Source organism: Leuresthes tenuis, unplaced genomic scaffold, assembly GCF_036924035.1.
Source record: "Leuresthes tenuis unplaced genomic scaffold, fLeuTen1.0.hap1 SCAF_6, whole genome shotgun sequence".
Classification (NCBI taxonomy): Eukaryota; Metazoa; Chordata; class Actinopteri; order Atheriniformes; family Atherinopsidae; genus Leuresthes; species Leuresthes tenuis.
Window position 1 is genome coordinate 23,715,083 of NW_027325360.1, and position 24,500 is coordinate 23,739,582.

The 24,500-nt window shown below is 39.4% G+C and overlaps 1 protein-coding gene across 6 annotated transcripts in view; it reads left to right on the top strand.

The window, feature by feature from the left end:
- Positions 1 to 24,119, top strand: part of mvb12bb (multivesicular body subunit 12Bb) — a 35,505-nt gene extending 11,386 nt beyond the window's left edge. For 2 of the 6 annotated variants that reach the window (XM_072388335.1, XM_072388337.1), the window contains exons 4-9: positions 173 to 263; positions 1,265 to 1,394; positions 1,595 to 1,705; positions 8,417 to 8,478; positions 19,611 to 19,670; positions 23,368 to 24,119. In XM_072388335.1, the coding sequence (XP_072244436.1) occupies positions 173 to 263; positions 1,265 to 1,394; positions 1,595 to 1,705; positions 8,417 to 8,478; positions 19,611 to 19,670; positions 23,368 to 23,597 (684 nt within the window). In that variant the 3' untranslated portion in view covers positions 23,598 to 24,119. Of the gene's footprint in view, positions 1 to 172; positions 264 to 1,264; positions 1,395 to 1,594; positions 1,706 to 8,416; positions 8,479 to 19,043; positions 19,100 to 19,610; positions 19,671 to 23,367 lie in introns of all 6 variants that reach the window. The other 4 variants (XM_072388339.1, XM_072388340.1, XM_072388336.1 and 1 more) reach the window with 4 other exon arrangements.
- The last annotated feature ends 381 nt before the right edge of the window (positions 24,120 to 24,500 follow it).

Here is a 24,500-nt window from a genome sequence, read left to right on the forward strand (position 1 = left end):
AGAGACTTCCAGAGCTTTTTATATATCATTGACCCTATTATTATCTACATTTGCTGTCCTGATCCCTCCCAGGTTGAAGGGCTTGTCTTTGATCTCTGTCCTTTCAAAAGCTAAATTTGCATACATACTTTTGTTATTTTTTACAATTTACTGCCTTTTCTCTGTCTTTCAGGGGCCTGAAGTTGTTGTGGATATGAAGCTGATTGACATCAAGGATGCATTGCCAGAGTTCTTCACACCTGTGCAAGGAACATTGGACACGAGTAAATAAACAGTCAATACTGAGCACAGGCCCACTCCCCTCCTCTTGTAGTTTTTTTCGCTCTCCGACCAGCTTATGCAAAGGTCCTCAGGGGCAGCTTTGCTTGAGATAGTGAATGTTTTATGGGTGCAGGTTAGCTTAATTTATGGCAGACTGTGGGAATAAAATAAACATTTTGCCCTGGAGGTACAAGAGAAGAGAATCATGAGTCATTGTTTATCTCAGCTGGAGCTGGGCTTTTCTTTATGAGGGGCTTATTTATTTATGTATTTATTTGGGGAGAGGACCAGTAGATGGGGGTTATCTAATATTAATGAAATGCATTCCCCAATGCTTTAGTGCTTTTTGAGTGCTACGTATTTCCCCCTCGCTATCCATGCCTTGGAAATGTAATAATATTTGGGTGTGGGGAGAGAGGACAGCTTGTTTATTATTTTTATTATCATTGCATTTACACTGCACTTTCTAGTGTTGCCGCGGAAATAAATGAGCAAGGCACAGATGCAATATAGGAACGCATGGCAATGCTTTTTTGCCAGAATGAAGAAAAGAGATTATGTTTTGTTTGCCTGTGTTGTAATTTAATGTTTTATTACTTCACGTGAATCCATGTTTAATGTATACATGTGACATTATGTATGAGATTCTATCGGGAATATCAAGTTTAAATCCCTACTGTGCACTACAGCTGATGGAGGATTCACTTGCTTTTGTCATTTTACCTACTAAAATGATAAAAATGATAATAATGCATGCAAATTTTGTAGCTTTTCAGAATGCAGTCATTTCCCATTGAGCACAGCAAGTCATCCAAAACTAGCTCAGTTCTTATTGTTCGAGTGGTAATGGCAAAATAATAAATATAAGTGGGTTTGTAAATGAATATATTTCTCTTTGAGATTGAAGATGTCTATAGGTTTCTCTTTTCTCTGAGGCTCAGAGGAACTGAATATGCAACCACTAGTTCTTTTCTGACACCCTCATGTGTACTTTACCCAACAGAGGAAACCGCCTTTAGGAAGAAGAGGCTCTGTGTGAAAATGAGCCGTCGTGAGACTGCCGATACAGCTGTATGTGACATTCAGGTCACTCTGAAGTCCAAGTTCCACCTTGTTAACCACACCAGTGTAGGGTGAGCTGATAAACACTGGAAATGAATGAAATCATGATAGTTTGTCATTTGTGTTACACACCAAGTTTTGTGGGTTTTTTTTTCTTTTAACCTTTTTAGATTATTGTATAGACACTATAATCACAAAGTTAAAAACAAGATCACACACCTAGCTGTTTAAAGCTTCAAGAAATATCTGTGTCTTATTCCTCTTTATACAGTGATATAAACAATATGGGAATATGGTATCGAATGGGAGATCTTCCTCGGCATCACTTGTCTCAGGAAACGCCGAATGGACCCCAAGCTGACGCCCTACTCAGCAACTCAAGGTAGCATCAAGTCACAGTATTCAGCAGTATAAGCAGGGGCTCAACGTTCCTCCTTGATTTTCTTTTCGTTTCACATCTAGTGTCCCTGCTGGGATTTTGTTTCGCATCTCTACCATATGTGCGACAACGAAGACACAAGCAATTGATCACTCTTGGGCAATCTGCTGTAAAGGTTGTGGCTGGACAACAAGGTAGTAAGGGTGAACTGGTGAGACAGGCTAACTAGACACGATCCCCTGAACAAGAACACAAGTTCAATGAGGGCTAAACTCTTGTTATTTGTGGTGTGTCCCAGGAGGCAGAGGCAAGTCGCTCCTCTGACTTGGTGACAGGAGTTGTTGCACTGTGCAGACAAAGAGGTGGAGATGTTGCCCGGAGAGTTAACGACAGCTGCAGAGGAAGGGAGGAGAGCTCTAAGATCTCCGCCACGCTGGAATGTGTGCGCTCCCTCCTTAGCTCATGCTGCTCTGGCTTCCTCCGCCTAAGGCCTCAGAGTGAATGAAGCAAACCTTTGTACTGTGTCCAGATCAAACAGCTCAATTATTTATCACAACCAAGAGCAGGGGATTTCCACAGCAAATTGTAAATAAACAATGGAGACTCCTTCATGCGTCGGCGCTATGGAGAGGGAAGCTTGGCACAGGGTTGTGATGTGTTTGCCAGCTTCAAGTGCAGCATTCTGCCATTCTGTGCAGGGAAGAGTAAAAGCCACTTAAAAGCCACACCAGGCCAGAGCAGTGGATGCCAGCAGGCATATTCAAAACAGAGCTTCTTTTCACATGGCCATGGAGTTGGATGAGAGCAAGAAACGGACAGCTGTGGATTCAAATAGAAAACTGCATAGTTTTGTGAATTATCCATATATTGGAAGTCGCTGGTCAATAATCTATGATGTGTTGAGGCTATTATAAGAACTCAGGCCAATGTGCGCCTTCACAACTCTTCCCGGTAATCCTCAGCTCTTTTGAAGCCCACTTTCAAGTTTGTGAGGCTCAGAGGTTGGAATAAATTGCACCTCCAAGCGACTCACACCCCCCTACTGATGCCTGCTGAGATCACAGGCTGCTGTTTTTGTATTAACATTAAAATTCATTCCACACTCCAAGAGTCTTCTTTTGAGAGTATTTCCATCCGTAAAGCACTGACACATAAGGACAGGACTTTGGGCAATTTATACTGTGGCAGTTCTTTGACTATTTATTCCTGTGTAGTTACATACACTTCAGACAGCCATACTTAAAGGTATGAATAGTTCTGTACTTTCTTTAAAGTCACAGATTAGATGGTTTGACACAGTGATTTATAAACAAGTCTCACTGATTCGTCAAGTAAGTGCAGTACCACAATGTAACTGTGTGGTAACTCTTCGCTGTACTTTATTCATATTCAGCAGGAGAAAATTCTCTCCTCCACGCCTCCTTCAGGCTATCTATAACAACTTTATGGCCTTTGGAGAGTAGCACCTCTTAAATTTAAGTGCTCTTTACAGTCACTGGAAAAGATGTTTTAAATACAGTCAATAACGTGTAAATTTTTAATGACCCTTATAATTTTGAAAGCACAGTGACCCCCCCGCCCCCTTCAAATGTTAAGTTGCCTCAGGCAGAGAGAGCCTGTCACTGTTGTGTACAAACGTAAACTACAAATCAGGTTTTCAGCAGCACAGAGTAACTGCAGAGTGTTGCATCATTATGGGATGCACAAGGTTACTGCATCAAGGCTAATGTGTTTCATCCGCATTGTTTGGTATTGTTATGTCAGTTCGAAAAATAGTGGCTACAGATCCTGGAAAGGACCTCAGAGAGTCAAAAATTCAATTAGCAAAAGTCTTTGATATTTTGTATTTTCGACTGTAGGCAGTAATGCTGGTTATTAATTGTATATACATGTAATTATGGGCTGTCAGGAGATCTCACACACCTACAAACTGAAAGGCTTTTCAGTCAGTGCCAATTAGACTTATTACAAGTTCTATATCCACAGCTAGCCACTGTATACAAGCACTATTAGTGTTGCTTTTATTAAAAACTAAAACTGAAAGACATATAACTGCTATTTTTTACTTACTGGACAATCAGCCAATTTTTTCCATTAGCTTTTTTTTTTTCATTCAACATTTGTCAAAAAGTCATGTGAAGTGTCCCTGAAATTTCCCACTGTTCTTGTAATCAATTTGTTTGCTATGAATATGAACGAAGAAATGTATCCACTAGGATATACGACAAAAAACGTAGAATCCGTACATAAAATAAATTAAAAGTAAATCAAAGTGACAAAACTCCTGACTGCTTTTCCAGGTCACATTAAGTAATTATATCCTGAGGAAAGTTCGATTGTGTAGCACAGTGATGCAGTGGTTAGCACTGTTATCTCAGTATAAGGAAGACAAAGGTTTTAACCTATAGTTTGCATGTTCTCGGTTTCCTTCTCTGTGTTAGTCCTGTGAATCTTGCCCAGTGTCAGCTAGGATAGGCTCCAGACCTCCAAAACAGAATAAAGTGTGTATAGGATTAGATAGATTAAAACATATTATTTCCAACCAGGGAATACTAAAATCATGTATCAAATTCATTTTCCATCCATGGATATGGGTTGTATGATCTGGGTTTTATGATCTAAGCGTCAACTGCCAGAGGGAAAAATAAAACCAACACGAGAGTGCCCAAAAGGTTTCTTAAAAGCCCACTTCAGGCTTGCTCCAAAAGCAAGTCAGTCCCCATTGATCCCCAGATAAAATGTCCTAACTTTAGAACAGATATAAACATGTTTACAACACTGTATGAACATAGCTTGATGCAAAGTTAATTTCACTGAACTGTACGAGAATTTTTGTATGCAAGAAAGCAGACCAGTTCCAAAAAGGTTTGGAGGCTGAGTAAAATGTTACTAAAAACAGAAGGTGACAATGCAAATACTATAAAACAATATTTTATTCACAATAGAACATTGACAAGATATCAAAAGGTGAAAATGAAACATTTCACCATTTCATGAGAAAAATTAGCTTATCTTTAATTAAATGGTAACAACCATTTACATAGTATCCATGCTTTTGAATTGGAGTTGTTTCAAGACAGCTTAGAGTGACAGTGCAATTTAATTTCATTCATATACTGTCAGATTACAACAAAACATCTTAAGCCGTATGAGGTGGATGGATGTGTATAGTGTGCTTAGGGTCTCATGCACATCCAGCCCCTGCACCTCCTTTCTAGTTCCAAAAAATATATGGAAAGTTAAATGATAAAGACTTCAGAAAATATTCTGTAGGCAAATGAGGGAAATCATGGTTGCTATATCCATCTTTTATTTAAAATAAAATATTGTTATGTAATATCTAAAATGGCAGAAAAATATATTATTTCATTAGTCGTTAGAGAATAATTGTTTTTCTTGATTAATATAAAACTAAAAGTACAAGGATTAACACTAAAACTAGTATTTCTCATTGTTTTAAGCTATATCTACCATATATGTAGCCCATGAAAGATAGAGGCCTGTTTTCTGTGCAAATGCATTTATGCCTCCTGTATTAAATGTCTCTTTATCAAGTTTGTCAACAGCATTTCAAGCCGTGACGGTGTTCTGATTTGATTCATAGCTGCAGCTTGATGTCAACCACTTTAGCTTGTTCTCTGTCAAAACAGACTTTATCAGCCACTCCCTGACTTCATAATGTAAAAAACCTGCACCATCCGGTCAGCCTTTTAATGTATCCTGTAAAGTATCTCCCTCCTTCCTCCTCCTGACCAGCACTGCTATTTGTTCTCCTGATAAAACTGTCATTGCTGAGGCTGATATCTGACCTCTACAGTGACTGCTAGCATAAATTAGCCTCGTCCTAATATTGCAATTTCTTTCATCTCGCTCAGAATCAAGGTTTTTGACATTTCTCTTAGAATAAAAGGCTATTTGTACACATGGACACTTTTTAAACCAAACTGTGTAGTGATAAAAATGTCAAGGCCAAGCATCTTTTTGGCTTGCTTTTTTTCTAAACACATGAACTCTAGAGAGTCATCATTGTCAGAATTGGCGTTCATATCAATGCATTTGGAATTGCACAGTCTTTTACCTGTGACACTTCGCACATTGCTGGAGCTATGCCTGAGTATTGTATCAGCTTTCATTGCATGCTGGTTAACCAAGACTTCCCACTGCACACGACTGTTAAGAAAAAGAGACACTGTGACTGTCAGTGTGTCACATGACAGATCTTCTGTCTGAAGTGCTGAAGGAGAATCCTTCCCAGCTCAATCTCACTCATTACTTTATGTTCAAAAAAGTTGCAAAAAGTAGCAGAGATCAAGAAAAGGGATGCAGAGTGGTGCCACAAATGATTGATTGATCAACTGAGATCAGATGGGCGCAGACTATACAGTGATTTGCCACGGAAATCAGAAAGATCCTCTCTTCAGCACCTGACACTGAGCTTAAAGGAGGATAATGATGGGTGAGAAAGCAGCTCCCACAAAGCAGCACTGTTGGCACATAGAGGAAGGTGTGGAGATGTTGTCACGGGGAAGGTTGGATGTGTGTCAAAACAAGAGCTTCCAGCTCTCTGTATCGCAGCTCAGGCTCCTCTGTCAGTGATATTACTCTCATTCTCATCTTACCTCTCCACTGACTACTGCTTGTCTGTCCCCACAGCCTTTCCCACTTTCTGTTTTACTTCTTGATTTTCTTTCTTTTTCTCTCTTTTTTGATTTAAACAACTCATTTCTTTATTCTGTGTGAAACAACAAAGACAAACTCCATACAAAGCAAATCTGTTGAATTGTAATTCATGTTGTCAAGTAATCCTTTGTGTTGTGCTTTGCTTTGCTACACTAATATGATTTTAACTCCGGCAGTTTTCAGAGGAACACAATGCTCTTCACCCATGTTGTAATTGCCTAAATCTTTCAGGCCATGTTCCCAGTTTTACTATAATTTGATGAGGAACTTCACTATAATTGAATATTCAAATTAGGAATATGTGTCAATATGGCTCTCCTTGCCTGAAATGAGGATTAATTGTTTTCAAAACTCCAGTGGCCAACATAATACGAGCCCCAACACTGCTGTTGATTAGCAAATGCACTTGCCATGTTTTTGTTTTAAGAATTAGCTGTCTAATTGATTTGCCATATGTTGCGCTCTCCAATGCACCTAAAATTGTATTTAGAAATCAGCTATTTGGATTGAGACAGTTTTGTGTTTGTCAAACAGATGGGAAATCAGCCCTGGAGGTTGCCTGTAGAGAAGCATTTCTTGAGCAGAAATTTCGTGTTTCACACCAAGTTGTGGGCATACTGAGATGGAGAACCAGACTTCTCTGTTCTCTTTGTTTCTTTTGAAACAAAGTGAAATAAGACAAACATGCAGAAGAAGCTTTAAAAGAAATGAAAACTATTTGCATCCACTTTATCCATGAGATGTCTTTGTGATTTGAAAGATGTGTACCTTTCTCCCTCAGCAGTGGAATCAACCTTTACAGGTAAAAGAAGTCCCTGCTGAATATGGCAGTCGTTCTCCCAAGATTGATGCCAACCTTTTAAAAATTCACCATTGGCCTGGATTTAACATGGCCAAATGCTGATGTAAATGAGTAGGAGAAAAGTCGGCCCTTTCATTGCAAATAAATCTGAGTTGCAGGCTTCAGCTCATAAATACCACAGCCTGTCACAAGTCTTGTTTATTGCTGTTGATGGAAATTATTGGGTTTATTTATCTCATCCAAAGAGATAAGGCTTTGAAAGTCACACCTTACATAAAGCACCTTCAGAATATGCAGATCTGGCGTTAGGCTTACATTTTGGGAATGTTTTATATTAACTCCAATTAAGCAAAGATTGATTATGTTTTTCCATAGATAAATACCAAAATACCAAATACAGAACATAAAATACAAAATGCACTTTATTACTTGCAACTTCACACCTGTTCACTCACTATATCTGTCTATATCTTCATTGTTAAAATTCAGGACAGAGTTCCTGTTTGCTCTACATCCTCCTTGTCTTGTTCTTGGTCCTTAACATCAAACTCTCATGCCTGTTTGTCATCTAATCAAAGCAGCTCCCCTCTTTAATGATATTGCCAACTGCTTTGCATTATCATTAGATGATCATTTATTCCATAATGCCAATTCTTGAAATCATTTTACCTCCAAAGCATGTCATGTTATGCAGCACTCTTGAGGCTGCAATTTTTTCCCCCTGCTTGCTGTGGATTTATCGATCCGTAGGGGTGAGTCACAGGGTGTAATTCATGATAGCTTGATTGATGAGGATTTCAATCTTATATGGTTTGTTAACTTCAACTACCCACAAAGTGCATTCGGTGCTGTTTTCTGTAGTACAAGGCCACGAGACAGTAGGAAAAAAAAGAGAAAAGAAAAAAAAATCAGACTTCTCTTGAATAATGGAATCTCTGAGTTCCTCCTGAATTAACAAGATCCTGCTTTAACCCTCCGTTAAAGGTCTGTTGAAGCCCCTGGGCAGCTGTGGAGCAGCTGAACTTTTCCTATATTTCTTCTCTCTGGATTCAGTCTGTTATGTCAGTGCTGTTTTGACACTTTTGTGATCAAATAGAAATTCAATGCTTCTGATTTTTTTTTTAATGAATCAATTTAAAATTCTTAGATATGTTTCTTGGAGGAAGTCCTTTTGACATGATCAGTTTACATATATTTTGTATGAATGACCAGGGTGTCTTTTTTTCTGCCAGCAGGAGAACCATAGGCCGGCCTTACCATGAACAACAGCACAGTGGGATCTACACCATGACAGGTAAAAGATCTCAGACTTATGGATACAAGTCAGAGCCATTTGTTGATGCTGTTTGTGTTACTGCAGACAATTAGAATAATTTAACTCCATTGTTACACAGCATTTCTTACCTTAAATTAACGCTAGTATTTGGAGAAAAAGTGAAATACTTGTATTAATGCTTCCTTTGTTGCATATATAGACATAGATATCTATCTATATATCTATATAGATATATAAATATTCTATATAATGTAGTCTTAATAGTTCAGCATAAATAATATAGTTTCTCCTAGTGTATGTCTATTTAAAAGGAAAGCTCTTCTGATACTTGATATACCTATGCTTCATGTCTAGATGTTCTCTCTGATAGACGCTATACAGAGTAATGTTTATCTCAGAGAATGTGACTTCCTCGAAAAGCCCTGCATTAACAGTTGTCAGAGATGATCCATTACATACCATACTTACATATGTTTGTATGCACTGGAAAATCCTTACTCTTGGTCAAAGAGAAACTCAACCTCAGCATGATGCCGTATGACTAAATCAGAAAAAAGAGCAAATTTGTTAGGAAACAGAGCTTGACTCCGACAGTCTCAGCGCCGCAGAGTCAGAAGCGGCTGAGAAGCTGTAGACATCATGAGCGTGTGAGCTGTGCAAGTGAGCTTTTTTATCCAGCTGGAGAGAGACACCATGTGGTGAGGATTCCTCCTACTGCTCAGGCACACCAATGCTTTGGCCATATTACACCCAGGCTATTTAATGAAAGTCTAGTTATAAATAACTACGGAGATCAAAACTGCTGTACATCATATTAAACTTATTTGAATAGGTAAAATTATTTTGAATTGAACGTCTTTAAAAAAAGTAAAAGGAGGAAAAAAAAATAAACTGGCGCATTACTGCAAAATAACACTGATTATTACGTTATTATTACGTATGACAGTAATTTTATGAGTTAGTCAGGACACAGAAGGCCCTGAAGAGGCAGATATTAACACACAGCTGAAAGGTTTGTGGCATTTGGTGTGAGATTCGTCCACTGGGACGGGATTTGAGTGACAGGGAGGAACATGCACATACTGTACGGTGCGCTGCCAGCAGTCATCATTTACCTGCAGAAAACTGTCCTCTGCAGGTGCACAGAGTAGACTCCCTCATTCTACCTTCACGAACTGTGATTTTGAAGAAAAGAGAATAATGGAGTCAGCCTGAGATGGTTCTTGCTTTATTACTTGGGACTGTGTACTCGTCAGCCTTACAGCATCACACTGTGAATGTGAGAGAACACAACTTCCCTTCATTAACAACGTGATTGCCTGCAGCCCAAGTGTGAGGTCGTAGCCGACAGCCTATTTGTGTTAATTGTTAGCATGACGGTAGCATTGGTGTGTGCGTGTGCGTTGGTGCCTGCGCATGCATGTGTGTGTGTGGGCTGACAGCTGGCCAGGTTCGAGTTGGTCTAAAACCATGTGCGCTCTGTCAGGGTTGTACAGGCGCCTTCTTTAGGATTGATGAATTGCCTGCTTTCTTGATTAAACCCTCCGTCACTTCCCAACAAAACAAAAACCCCAACACACAAAAAAAAACGAGTTGAGGGGAGGAGAGGTAACATGTCGAGGAAATCTGTCATCTGCAGTCACATCATGTACAGTTGTGATGTGCTGAAGCTTTGACATTTATTACCAGAATATTAAAAACTAATTCACATTTATTTTGCAGCCCTCCATCACTTGACAGTTCAGGCTCATTTGAAAAGTTATCAAGTTTTCATAGCAGCCCCAACCTTTTGCTTTTCTTCACCGGCATTGCTTTGATCCATGCCAAGTCCTTTTGGCAATTAGGTCTATTATTCAAACACTGACAGTAAATCAGGATATTTTAAAGGTAATTGTATGTGCTTTCAAGAAATCTGTCTAAAAAGCAGATATCTTTTAAAACAAAAGTAAATGTGTTAGAAATCAGTCTAGAAATCCTAAAGAAAACAATTTGATGTCTGTTGCATTGCAGTCTCTCTTTATTATGAGCAAAACAACATATAGTATTCAGCAGGCATCCACCTGATAAAAAGGTAAATCTAATAAAAAGTAATACATTTGCATATCTATAGCATTAATCAAAAATAGATCCTGACACTGGCCCTGATCTAACATAATATGGAGAGCAATTATTTCCCTATCCATTAGGGGAACTTCAATTAACAGGCACTAGACAGTTCATCCTTCAGTGGAGAAGGAGGAGGAAAAAAATAGGAGGCTCAAAATTAACTTGGGTTTGCAAAATATCTTGGCAGAATGACAGTGATTTTTGATTCTCAGGAAACAATATTAGAATTCTTATTAAACTATGTGCATCTGCTTTTAATTTGCTACAAATAATTGGAAAATGCAATGGAGCTTTCCAATTAAAGCTCCACTTTATACTGTTTAATAATACCCTCATAATATTATAGCTTATGAAATGACAGGTGAGTTGGTGTATGAATAAAACATAAAGCCCTGTAATAAGAGACAGAAAAAAACGAGACAGTTGTTGGGGGCTTTTAAATGCTCGACATAATTTGCATATATTAATCTCCTCTTTTCAGCCTTATCAAGTATTCCACTGTATTTGAAGTTAAAATAGTCGTGACAGGCAGGGGTACGCTTCGTTTTTCCAAGGATTTATTACTTGTATAATTCTGGATCTTTAATAAGCCAATATGACTGATCCTCTGAGTTCTGTGGAATTTGGTTAATTGTTCCAGATGGTGCTCACTGATTATGCAAAATTACTTTCTTTCTCCTCTTTTTTCCCCCCCAACTACACCATTTCTTGATTGACTAACATGGAGAAAAAAGATTATTTTTGGCGCAGCAGTTTCATTAAGAGGCTTCTCATCAGGTTTCAAACAAAAGTTCCATCTTATCTCCCCCTGTAGTTCTGGGCAAGGCTGTGCAGAGGGAAGAGATCAGCCGGGTCTTATCTCAAACCATGATGGATCTCAGCTGCTTCTGCACCGCTGGGGTTATATTTTAGAATAACACAATTCTTTAGGCTGAGGGATTAAAAAACACAACCCCCGAATAGTGACACAACAGTTATTATAAGTGTATGCCATCTTATTCTCACTTCTTTCTCCCCTCTTTCTCTATTATAGATTAATGAAATTACTGAACAGCTTGTTTTGTCCTCCTTTTGCAACCCAGGCTTCATCCACAAGTCACTAACATTCTGTTTTGCATCAGCTAAACTGAGCTGAATGAATCATTTATGGAAGTGTTATGGGGGAGGCATGGGCAGATTTACTGCCGTGCTTTTACTTTAGATGGAATGGGATTTCTATGAAACCGATCCCGATGTTTGAAGTAATGCCAAAGCTTACATCAAGACATGAAAGGAATGCTCTTAAAACCCACGTTTTGCTTCTTAATTTCCCTGGTCAGCAAAAGGCAAAAAAGAGAGGGAGAATGTTCTAGTGGGGGAATAGTATTTACACTAAGTGCACATATACGCACAAACACACATTCATGAACAACTGAAGGAATGTTTAATTTCTTAATAATAAATCTATAGCTTATAATTGACTTACTTACTAATTTAATCATCTTATGATCCTATCTTCTCATGCTGTAAACAAAGTGCTATGCTAAAGTAAACATTCCAGTCTTCTTGGCTTTAAAATAGTGAAATGGAAAAGTAGTTTTATCCATTTGTGTAGGGCAGCTTTTACAGAAATTGATAGCTAAAACAAAATAATGTTGTTTTCTAAAATGATTTCTACCTTTCTCAACCTAATCAGCAGGGCTGACTGTACAGTTAAAAAGTTCAATAACTCTCAATAATGTTAGTCTGAATTGTAAGACAATCCAAGGGTGAATGCAACTGGCTCTTCCCTCCTTTGGGCTTGTTAAGATTGGCAATTTTTTTGGGGGGCAATTTTTATGGCATTTGCACACAATTCAAAATATAGGCAACTCATGGCAAGTATATAACAATTTGGGAGTCTTGACGTTTTAGTAATCTTGTGTTTTTTTAGCCTTTATTGTGTTGTCCTCTGTGGACCAACGTGGGTTTTATACATTACGTGTTTTGGATTGTGTAATTTTCCCAACAGCTTAATTTTGTCATGGTTGTTTTTAGATATCATTTTGAGTTTATGTATGGTTTGTGAATCATGTATTACAGAAATAATGTAAATCATCAGTCATTAATTTTATTGTATGATTTTTAAAGTTATTGTTTATAAGCTATTCTAAACCATTGAGACACAATTACATATTCAGTTCAACTGGATTGAAACAAAGCTTGAAATAGAGCTGATGACTTGTATGTAATTCATATTATAGAAATCTTACTGGACCATCTAGGTTTGGTGACAAAACATGACCAATTCCAGCATTATGGTGTCATTAGGTTTTTTAGGACCAATCCTGTATGAATCCTAATGGAATTTTTGACTGGAGCCTGAGGCCCAAAGGCAGTTTTGAACCTTTATTACAGTCAAAAAAGGATTTCAAATGGCTTTGCATTTGCAGGCCAGACTGGACTGTGGAGTCTCATCCCTCATTGCTTTCTATCCATCCCTGAGATAGAGGCAGTGCTCCATTAGTTTCAGTGTCCAGACGTGGACGGCCTCAATGGATGGGCCTGTCACGGTGCCCTCATCTGCCCCATGTACAGCAGGGTTTGTTATCACACATCTAATTAGAACTTGATAAAAAATATTTCACAAAAATCTAGTCATTAAATATAGTTTAAGGAGATTTATGGTCAAATATGCCTTAAAGATCTTTTAATGGCTCTGCTGACTTGTTAAGTTTGTAATTAATGATCTTCTAATACATACTGTGGTATGATTTAGAAAGCACAATGAGAGCCTGGGAATGAAGTCGTTTTGGAAAAGGGCATCTGGGGCTCCCAGAAGCTATATTAAATAGTTCTGCTCAGACTGGTTTGCTTAGAACCATGAAGTATGTTGTGAAAAAAACTCAAACACATCAGTGTTTTTACACAGAAGAAGCCTTGTTTTTTTGTTTTTTTTTTTGCTATGGAGCTGGGAATAGTGAATAATTATAGAACAGTTGCAGATGTCCCTGCCTCACCTGTGGAAGAAATTGCATTGCAGTTTTATTTAAGCACTGGAAAACATCTCTTTTTGAAGTCTGACTCTTCAGAGAGTAAAACTAATAAGCAAATGCATATGTATTACACTGTAAATGTATTATACTAATAACAGTCTCCTGTTTCATCAGGAGAGTAATGGTATCCTTATTAGCATAATTAATGACAAATGGCAGTGAGGCATTGGTGGATTGGTTCTAGGGAATGATGAATTAGTGGATGCCCAGGTTAGTGGCTGCCAAGGAGGCCTCTTTGGCTGTCATCCCTCCTGCTTCCGCCCTGGCACAGTTCATTACTCACTGTGTGAGATGCCACTTTACATTGCCCGGTACTGTGAGCAAGGAAAACTTAATAATGCCACCCTCAACCACATAGGGCCTGCTGCTTTACCCACAGTCCAGAGGGCAAGTAGCTAAGCAAGGGCTCAGAGTGGTAGGGAGCTGCGCTACATGGGAATCATCTCCTGCAGTCGCACTGATCAAAACAGATCATGCGTCAGTCACTACTTCAGGGGAGCTGGGGCCATATGACCCAGTCTCCAGTGCTGCTGAGTGTTTCTTGTTAGGATTTCTGGGGCTCGCCACATCCCTCGCATCATTACGGGTTAGTTTGCCCACAGAACCGCTAATTAAGAGGGGATTTGTGTAATTGTGCCTTCTGCTGTGTCCCATCCGGCACATGCAATTTACTGTCAGCCCTCTGCCAGCTTTTACACTTGTCCAGAGAGGCGTACCCCATTTATACACACATTCTGCTGCACATTTACCAGCAGCCACAGCTGGGGATCAATGCCAGTGCCATGGCAGCGTCTTAAAATAGTCTGTGCTGCTGATTAAAGTCTGATTGTCCATTTAGTTTCAAGAGAGCTCTCAATAACCAGCCAATAGAAAAGGGTTCTCCCAGTATTTCTCCTGTTATTACAACTTTGAAGGATTATTAAAATTGATTCTATAGTAATACAAGATAACCTCACAGCTCAACATTTGGACAAAATTTCTTCTAACTTGGATACATGTTTGTGAGAGAAGTTATCACACATGAAGACACCCCTCAGCGTCTTTGAATTATACCGCTGTTTTTGCAGTCATCTCACGGTAAATCGCACCGCTTCAGATCCTTAACCAGATTTCAAGAACTGCTTGTCACATATGGAAAAGAAAGTGGGTCATTCTACATTAGCTTGTCATATACATCTGATGCCAAAAAAAATAGATAAATAACTTTAACACTGATGAATTTTATATCATTTCAATGAGATATGTGTTTGCTGCTAGTTTTTACAGTATGTCCACAGTATGTCCAACTATGTTTCACAATGCTTCATAATATAATTACCCATATGTATAAGTAAGGTATTTGATGGTGTGTTCATTACTTTTCACAAAGGATCATAAAAGTGGACAAAGTAAGCGTATATGGAATGATTGTGATTCTCCTCCAGTTTTTCTCCACACATCTATTTTGTTTTGCAGCCCCCAGCCTGTAGTGTGTAACTATAAACAGTTTAATCCACTGGATATCTTACACAGTACTCTCAGTATTCACAAACCTTTTAAACTTGTTTACATTTTCCAACATTCAGATGAAATGAAATTAATATTTAAGTATAAACTAACCATCTTGCTGTCAGGAGAATTGCAACAGAAGGTTGCACACACTTCAGTGAGACTGAAGAAACACGCTGCACACAGCCAGCAGAGACAAATAAAAATACATTATCAGAAACCCTCAACATCATAATCTGTTTTTGTATCAATATTATACGCCTTTTTGAATGTTAATTGACTTCCAAGTAAACATTTGAATAATTTAAAAGTTACAATTCCAATTTTGCAAGTGAGATTTTTAATGTATTGAAAAGTTTTTCCTTTTTTTCCACTCATCTGTCAACAGGGTTTGAAAAAGTGGGGAAAAGATAAAAGAAAAAGAATGGGTTTCACAGAGCCATAGTCATTAAAAGAATCTGAAAATAGCAACTCGCTATCATCTGTTCTCATAGCACGGGTCAGGAGCTCTGACACCTCCAAAATTCCTCCTGTCAGGGTAGGGGGCCATTTGTATTCTCTCTCATTAGGCAATTTGACTAATGACCTGCCGCGGCTGCAGAGCTACTGAGGGACCCAGAGCCTTGCGCCCTCTCTTCTCCAGCAGCCTGAACACACACCCTCCATTGGAATGGCACAGATGGCATGCCCGGGCGACAAAATAAACTACAATATGTCTCCGAGATGCTGTCAGGCCTGGGCACTATTTCTCATGTCAGAGTGGGGCTAAGGGCTGTGAGTGGGCATAGGGGGTCCTCCTCCAGCTCTCTGTTCATCTACTCACCATTAACTGCATTGCTGACAGAGAGCAGGGTCTGCAACAGGAATAGCATTTCCATGGTCTGCATAAAGAATCTGGCTCAAATTGAGAGTCACATCGATACGGAAGGCATTGCAGTGTCTAGCCTGGCTACACACAGAAAGGGAAAGAAACCAATTGTTTGGAATGTGAAATAAAGCAGCTTCCAGAGAAAACTTCAAGCTTTTTCTGGGCTCTCTTGGTTATCATTTCCCTAAGATCTTATGCTACAGAACAACAGAATAACAGATTTTAAAAAAATGTTGTAGATGTTCTCTCTTGTTTGCTTGTTATTGCCTCGACTTTGACTTCCTCACTTAATTCAGGAGCAAGACCGATTCACCCAAGTAATCATACCAGACGGAGATCAATGCAATTGTGCTGGATTAGTGAAGTGTAAAATAAAAGTTCATCAACATTCCTAAAGTGAGACTCTTGAGTTGTGGTTCAGGTAATATGGGGTACGCTTGATCACCCACGCATATTTTTTTTCCATCAGTCAATGTTCACAACTTGATGTGGTTTATGTGATTGTGCGTGTGTGTGTGGGTATTTCGGAGCTCATGTTATGCACAGCTATGTCTGTTGGAGCCCTGGAAATGCGATGTATAGTGTTGCTGAGGTCCTGGGTGACAGTGCATCCAACAATGGAAGAGTGAGGGATTAGTGCTCAGCCCAGCGTACGAGGGAGCCCTTCCTGCCCTGAAACAGCCATTCATCTGTGCCCAGGGGCTGGAGATGACAATGCAGCCATTGCTCATCGCACCTGACGGAGCCATTAATAAGGCAATGATCCACACGGGCCCTGTGCTGACTTCGTTCTTTACACTACAATCACTCAAGCCACAGGGTCCTCCTTACTTAACGCCACCTCTGTGCTCACAGTCATCATCATCACCATCATGATCATAGTCAGTGTACCAAAAGTCCTGCCAGATGTTTTCGTATTGACTGCTCTCATATACTCCAAATGCCAAATAACTATCCAATTCCCCACACTGCAATACACTCATGGGTTAATGGGGTGTAGCCTGGCCATTTCAGCGGCTCAAACATGCTTCATAGTGGGATTCCTGGTCAGAGGATTCAATTTACATTATTTTTGCCCTTTGCACCTCAAGATTACTTTAGAGTACAGCCTGCATTCCTTACCACCAAGTCATCTCCGGTGCCTCTCCATTTGTCTAGATGTAAGATGGGCTCTCTAGTATAGATGGTCGGGGAATACAAAGTGAGACCTGGTTTTAAATGTAATCCTTGAGCAATAAAGCAACTCTCTGGCCTTCAGCTCTCTGCATTCATCTGTCCATGCCACGTAGATCCATCAGCAGCCGCAATCTCTGCTTCCCACTGCTGGCTATTGATTTAAATGTATTCTTGCTGCCTACTTCTGCCTGGTATTGGTGCTGCCAGCGACACAGTAGTGCACGTTTATTTGCTTGTAGTTATAAGCTTGAGCAAGCCATCATACCACTTGCCTTGGCTGGCTTTATGCTCCAGATATCCACAAGTTCGAAGCTGCTGTGGCAAAAGTTGTGTCTTGGCTTTTAACATCTTTTGAATCCCTCCACTAAGCAGCTTACTAGCCAAGTATCGACTATGGTTTTAAGAATGGCACTGTCTGTTCATTTGTTGGTGCACCACTTTGATCCAGGCGGGATTATCTTAATAACTATTGGATGGGTTACTATGAAATTAGGTACAGATGTTCATGTTGCCCAGAGGATACATTTTTATGACTTTGGTGATGCTTGACACAGTGAGTGTGACATTTGTGGTTTTAAGGGGAAAAACTTAAATATTATTTTTTTAATAATATTAGATATTTGTAGCTTCACCTTTTAGGTGTTAATAAGCTTATGTTAAACTGTTGAAGATGGTAAACATTTAACACATCATCTTTGGAATTATGACCGTCAAAGCATGCTCACAGCTCACAGCTTAAAGCACCACTTTAAAAGCAGCACGCAGATGATTGGAAGCCAAGAAACTCAAAAAGCTTTCCTTTGGTCCTTAGGGAGAGGGTCATGCTTTGATTACAAAGATCACATTGTACTACACTTGCATGGAAAATGCCAAACCATAGATCTACGTAACAGCCAATAGAGGATAGCAAGTCACATAAGTGTCAAAGTGAGGGAATTTTGTAATTTCATACTTTGACTATTGCTTCCAACAAGAAAACGTAATAGGAGCATCAAATCCCAAACCATGACTCACGAAGAGCTTTGGCTTCGGTTTATGAGTTCCTTTTCCTGTGCCAGTGGTCTGATGGACCCTGGCTTAAAGAGAAACAGTTGGGAGTTCGACCTCTTGATATTTAGAGCTCTTGTTGAAGCCAGCACCAGCAAGTTTTGTGCTTCCAGATTTGGGAGTTTTTAAATGGAGCTGAGCAGCTGCAGGTTTCCTTTCAGCCTGGAAACGAGAGGCTTTGTGTCTCTTGTCACCCTGTGTTAATTTGGGCCCTAATGTATTTTATAAACAAAGGGCTGCTCTCTAGCCTGACAGTCATGACACCTTGATTCCAGTGCAGGATGCATTCAGGACGGGTTACACCATTAATAATCAACTGGCAGCCATCACACCATTTTAACCACGATCATTATGATAAAGGGCATACACTTAATTACAGGCCTGCTTAATTATAGCTCTGTTGAAGCTCGTTTGTTTGGTCAAATGCTAATTATACCACCACGCTCCTGGCAAGTCCTCATTTCAATCCACTTTTGCCGGCTGAACAGTGTGGCTTATTTTCATGCAAATTTGATATCTGGTGAATGTTTTGTCTCTCTTCTTTCCGCTTTTCTGTGCCTAGTGTGAGTGTGTCTTTGTTTCAGAGGTGAACATCTTTCAGACAAGACAGAATCGGGAATAATCAAGAGTAATTAAACTGGAAGAGGGTTGGAAAAGGGCTGGGTTGGAGGAGAGAGTGGAGGTGTTCAAATGTAGCAGAGAATAAAAAAGCCTTTCATCTTCTCTCAGTAGACTGAAGGAGGGGAGGTGTCAGGGTGGCTGGGGATGTTGATAGCTTTGCTGTTTTATAATCCCACATTTAGTCTTGAAGAAATAGAAGAATAGGAAGTAATTTGGTTTTGTTTAAAAGTCAAATTTTTACTTTGTTTTTTCGTCTGTTGCAGCTCTGGATGATGTGCCCTTTGTGATCTCAGAGAAATTTCATGACAAACCCACAGAGGTAAAAAAATCTTTCAGGTTGTTGTGCAATCCATCATATTATCTTTATTAATATATGTAACATCCATCCATCCATTTTCTATACCCACTTAATCCGTCGGTCGGGTCGCGGGGGGGCTGGAGCCTATCCCAGCGGTCATCAGGCGAGAGGCGGGGTACACCCTGGACAGGTCTATATGTAACATGAGAGTAATAATGGTAGTTCCCTCTCTTACCGTGTCTCTTCAGGTGCATACCTCTTCTGTCCTTTCCTTTCCTTCCTCTCACTTCTTTCCTTTTCTTTCCTCTCTTCTGAGTGATGAATGCATGCAGTCAGGCAGAGCTGGCTCAATGCAGTCCATTTGGCTGGCTGGCAGTGGTTGTCACTATAGCCCCGTTTGTATTGACACAGAGAGGGAGAGGATTAAAGATTTTAAGCATGCTTACTTAGCCATGAGCCTAACCGCCATGTTTCTTGTGTTTTTTCTTCTTCTTCTTCCTCTCCCTCCTCCTTTCCCTGCTTTTGATTTCAGATGCAGCAAGTCAATTTAATGGGCATTACGATCAAATCCCTGGCAGAGATCGAGGAGGAAGTGAGTAGAGGCTGCAACGCTCGACTGCCACTGACGCCGCTGGCCCAGAATGCAAAGCAAACGGTCTTGGGGTTGTAATTAAGTGTCTGAGACAGCGAGGCCCTGTTGGCTCCACTAAGCCCCAATTGAATAAAAGCATGGCTATGCTAGGCAGCCATTCTCTCTTAAAAGCTTCATCTCCTGTTCCAAAACACTTGACTTTTATTCCCCAGTTCTTTCCTCCAACAGCTCAATCTAGCATCTCCCACAGTGCTGCACATCTTAATGGCCCTTTCTGGTCACATTCCACATGTTTAACTTTTTAGGTTTCTAATCAGCTTCATAGTTAAAAAGTTTGAGATTGTGTTGAGCAAATATTAAGCACGACAAAGTTCTTCCTATTTCTGATGAAATACTGTAGCCTACAGGCATCTGTGGGAAGAAAATCATTTGTGAGCAGCTCCTTTTTTATACTTCATGTGTTTGTGAGAGCGAGAGAAAGAGAATCAGCATGCCTTTGTGTGTCTCTGTGTGTGCGTGTGTTCTTTAAAGAGAGTGACAACCCCCCTTCTCTCTCATTAGCACGGTATCTTGGTATCAGAACTGCCAGGAAGTGACAGACCACTGTAAAAGAACAGGTGCTGTTGGGTTTGAGATGTGTTACAAGGCAAACACTCCCTCATCAAACCGGGTGTCTGTTCTGCACTCTGCCTCTGTCTTCTGTCATATACTATCCAAATCACACAGAGTCGCCATCTTGTCATATGGTCATTTGAATGAAGCTCATTGTCGGTGCAGGTATTAATGGTATGTACGTGTTCGTGTGTGTGTGTGTGTGTGTGTGTGTGTGTGTCCAGGGTTGAGACAGGCTGACTGCTCATCCTATATGTTCTCGTCTTTTTTTTCTTCTCCCTACACACTTGCTTCCTCCTCCTTCCTTTTCTTCTCAGAGAGTGTGATTAGCAGGAGGACACATGGTGAGCTGAGCTGGGGAAGAGAAGGGAAGGGCATGAGAAATCATTAATTACAGCCGCGCTGGAGCTGATGAAGTAAATGTGAGATAGTGTAACACACAGGATTTAGTGAAGTGGACGACAGCACAAGATTAATGGTGGGGCCAGGCTGATGAGGATAAGTCACAGCTTAGCTTGATAATTAGTTTCCAAGTGGAAGCATCCCTCACCATTGTGTTATTTTTACTTCTCTCCTCTTGTTATTATCCCATGATGAGATGTACAGAACAATGGGGGGATATAGTCAGTGATTTTCCTGCTAAAAAGCTGGAAAAAGTCTGCACCTTTTTTTTATTTTTCTGTAATACACTGTTGAATGAATGCCAGCTCTGTTTTCTGTGCTCTGTTGGCACCTCATTCGTGGTTACATTATGTAAAACAACAAAGGCACAGTTCTGAAATTAGGAAAAACTTTTTTATCAATAAATTTCCCCTGACTTTTGTCATTGCTTTTGGATGAAACTTGCTTCTCCTGTTGTCCAGAAGAGGTCACTGTCTGCTTTGCATGACAGCAGAGTTTCTTTTCCCCATCTCAGAAACAAGATGTGCTTTCTGCACAGATTCTAGTTTCTTCGTTTTTATTAGAAAAACATAGATTCACGAAATAAATATCCTTTGTAGAATTCTCCATATGCACATGTAATTGAGGAAAACTGTTGTAATCACAGCCGCAGTTGTAGATAAGACCATTTCCTAACAGGCATCACTTAAGCCATGTCTCAGATGATGTTGGTTCCAGCAATTAGGCATTCTTTTCATTTCCCAAATGACTCGCAAAACTTGCGGATATTATAATTGCTTTTAGCCACGCATATCTAATTTGTGTCTTTTTAAGTGTTAATTAGTAAGCGATTTAAAGTGACATCTTTATGTAGTTTGCTCTGCTGAAAAATGTTTTTGGCGGCTGGCTAATGATTTTCAGAGGGAGTATGCTAGAGTGGAAAGAAGCGTGTATGCACACATGACAAGATTTTCATTAGCACCTATGTATGATTGGTTTTTAGTGCTTGTAGGGAATTATCAGTGTATGTGTGTTTCTGTGCCTGGTTATGCATGTATGTGAATGTGTGTGCGTTTCAGCGCGAATGTATGTAAGGACAGTAGTGTACAGGGTTGTGTGAGAGGGAGAGCTCCAAATAGAGGTGGAATTAATGAAGACAACATGTCACATATTTTTGGCAGTGGAGCAGGGACAGGAAATGAAGCTCGGCTCGTCTGGGTGACTGCCGCCCATGTTCTAGTGTGTCACTGTCCTGTCAGCCTGTGTGTAAAACTGGCAGACATTGATACATGCTCTCCCTGATAACACCCCATTCCCCCATCCATCATCCACACACACACACACACACACACACACACACACACACGCACACACACACTGGAATATTTATTTACTGTGCCAGATGTTGAGACTGATTTGTGTGTGCGTGTGTGTGTGTGGTCGGGGGGTGGTTGGGGGTTGAATTCTTTCACAAATAATAGGCCTGTGATATGTGACAGGTTTAGGGTAACTTGCTGTTTCCCCTCAAGTAGATGAAAATCAGTGAAGGTGTTTTTTTTTCATAGCGAGCACCCAATTTCAAATTTTCAGCTATTGTTTCTCAGTGGCTTCTGTTGGAGAGTTTGAAACTTATTTCAGTGATCATATAGCATCACCTAGTGCTGTGTTGCAGTAATACAACTGTTTTAACTGTGAAGTGAGAATTACTTCTGTCACCAACTTGAACATGCAGCATCTTACAGGAAAGCTGTGCATGTTACATATATTTGTGAAACTCTTTTGCTGAAACCCGTTGTTCTGTTCTGTTCTGTTGACTCCACATTGACTGACTTTCTTTTAGAACTTTGACTTTTTCATATATACACATATGTATAGATATGTAAATACAGTATACAATACATACATACATACATACATACATATATATGGGTGTATGTATATAGATATAGATATAGATAGATAGATCTATCTAACATACTGTATATCACACTGCACAGAAGTCATTTTTATGACAGGCAACTTAAAGCCAGATGTTTATGTGCTTGTGAAAACTGACTTTTTTCACCCTGGTCGTGGAAGCACTAAACTTCATAGTAACACTGAGAAAGAGTCAGTTATTTATGTGACTCTGACATGCTGTGGCTTTAGATTGTTGTCAGGGCCTAAAGCGTCATCGACTGTGTTAACATTCAATGCTCGTTTTATTATATTTGGTTTTGTGTCTAAATAAGCCATTTTATGTCTGTGGCAAAAAAAAACATATAAAAAATACTTAACAAAAAATGACTTTACAATATCTAATTCATTGTATCTAATATTTTTTTAAACTATACAGTCTAACTTGTACTTTATGTCAAATGAACCAGGAATGTTTGACATAATCTCTATATGTTATTAGTGATGTCCATGTCCTGCCACAAGGGGACACTGGTTCTTCATGTTTCCCAAATTTCTTTCTTGACAACTATATAGTTCTGCTCTGAATAGTTGTAATTTCAATTTGGGTGAATATTATTAAAATAAGTTTCAATCAACACCTCAAATTCTTCAATTTCAAATCAGTTATGTTCTTACACGGTCATTTTGTTTCTTTATTTATTTGGGTGATTTTAGTGGCTGTGCTTTTATTTTGATTTATTTTTCGGTTGGTGATAGTTTTGTTCTGTTTTTCTGTGTGTACATTCTCTTCTTCTTCTCTTTACAGTTTCACTACAACTTCGGAACAGAGCGAAGCATTGCTCAGTGACTTCCCACCTGATTCACCGCAGCCCTTTACCCGACAACTGCAACAGTCCAGATGGACAAAAAATTAATCATTTGTGGACAAAATTCAACTGTGAAATGCACAGACATTTAGGAAAGCAATGCTGTGGTGCTTGTTGTGGAATTTTATACAGAAGAAGTATTTTAACTTCATTGATTGATTCTATTTAAACAAAATATGATTGAAACGTTTGTGATTATCTACTTTCCTTGTTAAATTTCTGTACATGTTTAACTTTTGGCTTTCACCTAATCTCACTAAGATAGTTTAACAGGAGATGATTTGAATGCTAAACTAGTTCATATTCCTGAATAGATTAATTAAAAAAAAAGAATGTTAGCTTTGACTCACATTTGGCTCATCAGAGTATCAGGTCCTCGCTGACAGTGAGAAACAATCACGGAAGACAAACTGAAGCAGAACGCAGCTTCATGACAGACAAACAGGCCCCTCTGATGTTCATTTTCCAGCAGAAGCATCTTTCCATCAGAAAGTTCATCATGAGCACCGTGCAGCAAGAATAAGCAGCGCTTTGAGACATGGGAGCATTTACCCCAGACACCCACCCACGTCAACTGTGACTCCTCTACTGAGTCAGCTTTTTAAAAACAGGACAACATTACGTTTCAGCTGTGACATACAGTATATTTGTCTAATCTGCACTATATAAAGACGGAAAATTACATCGAAAACTGTTGACTCGTTTTGATTCATTCTTCTGAAAAGAGATCATCTTTATTTGATGTTTTCTTTTTTCTTTTTTTTTTTTAATGTAAACGACAATTTGCTGCCAAATTCAGATGCAGAATTTCCACCATCACACTGTTCATGTCATCTGCAACTCATTAAATTGTGAGAATCTGTAGGTGTAATTAGTATCAGAAACTCATGAACAGATTAAAGTCCCAGTTATTAATTAGCCTCTCCTCCTGCTAAGTTTGTGAACTTTAGAATTCTGCTAACAGCGTGGGAAACGTTTAATTTTTTTTTCCTGACCAAAATTCCTAATGGCTCTTCATATTCACAGGTGTTTAATGAAGCATGCAGCAGATGACAACCCTCCACAAGCGTTT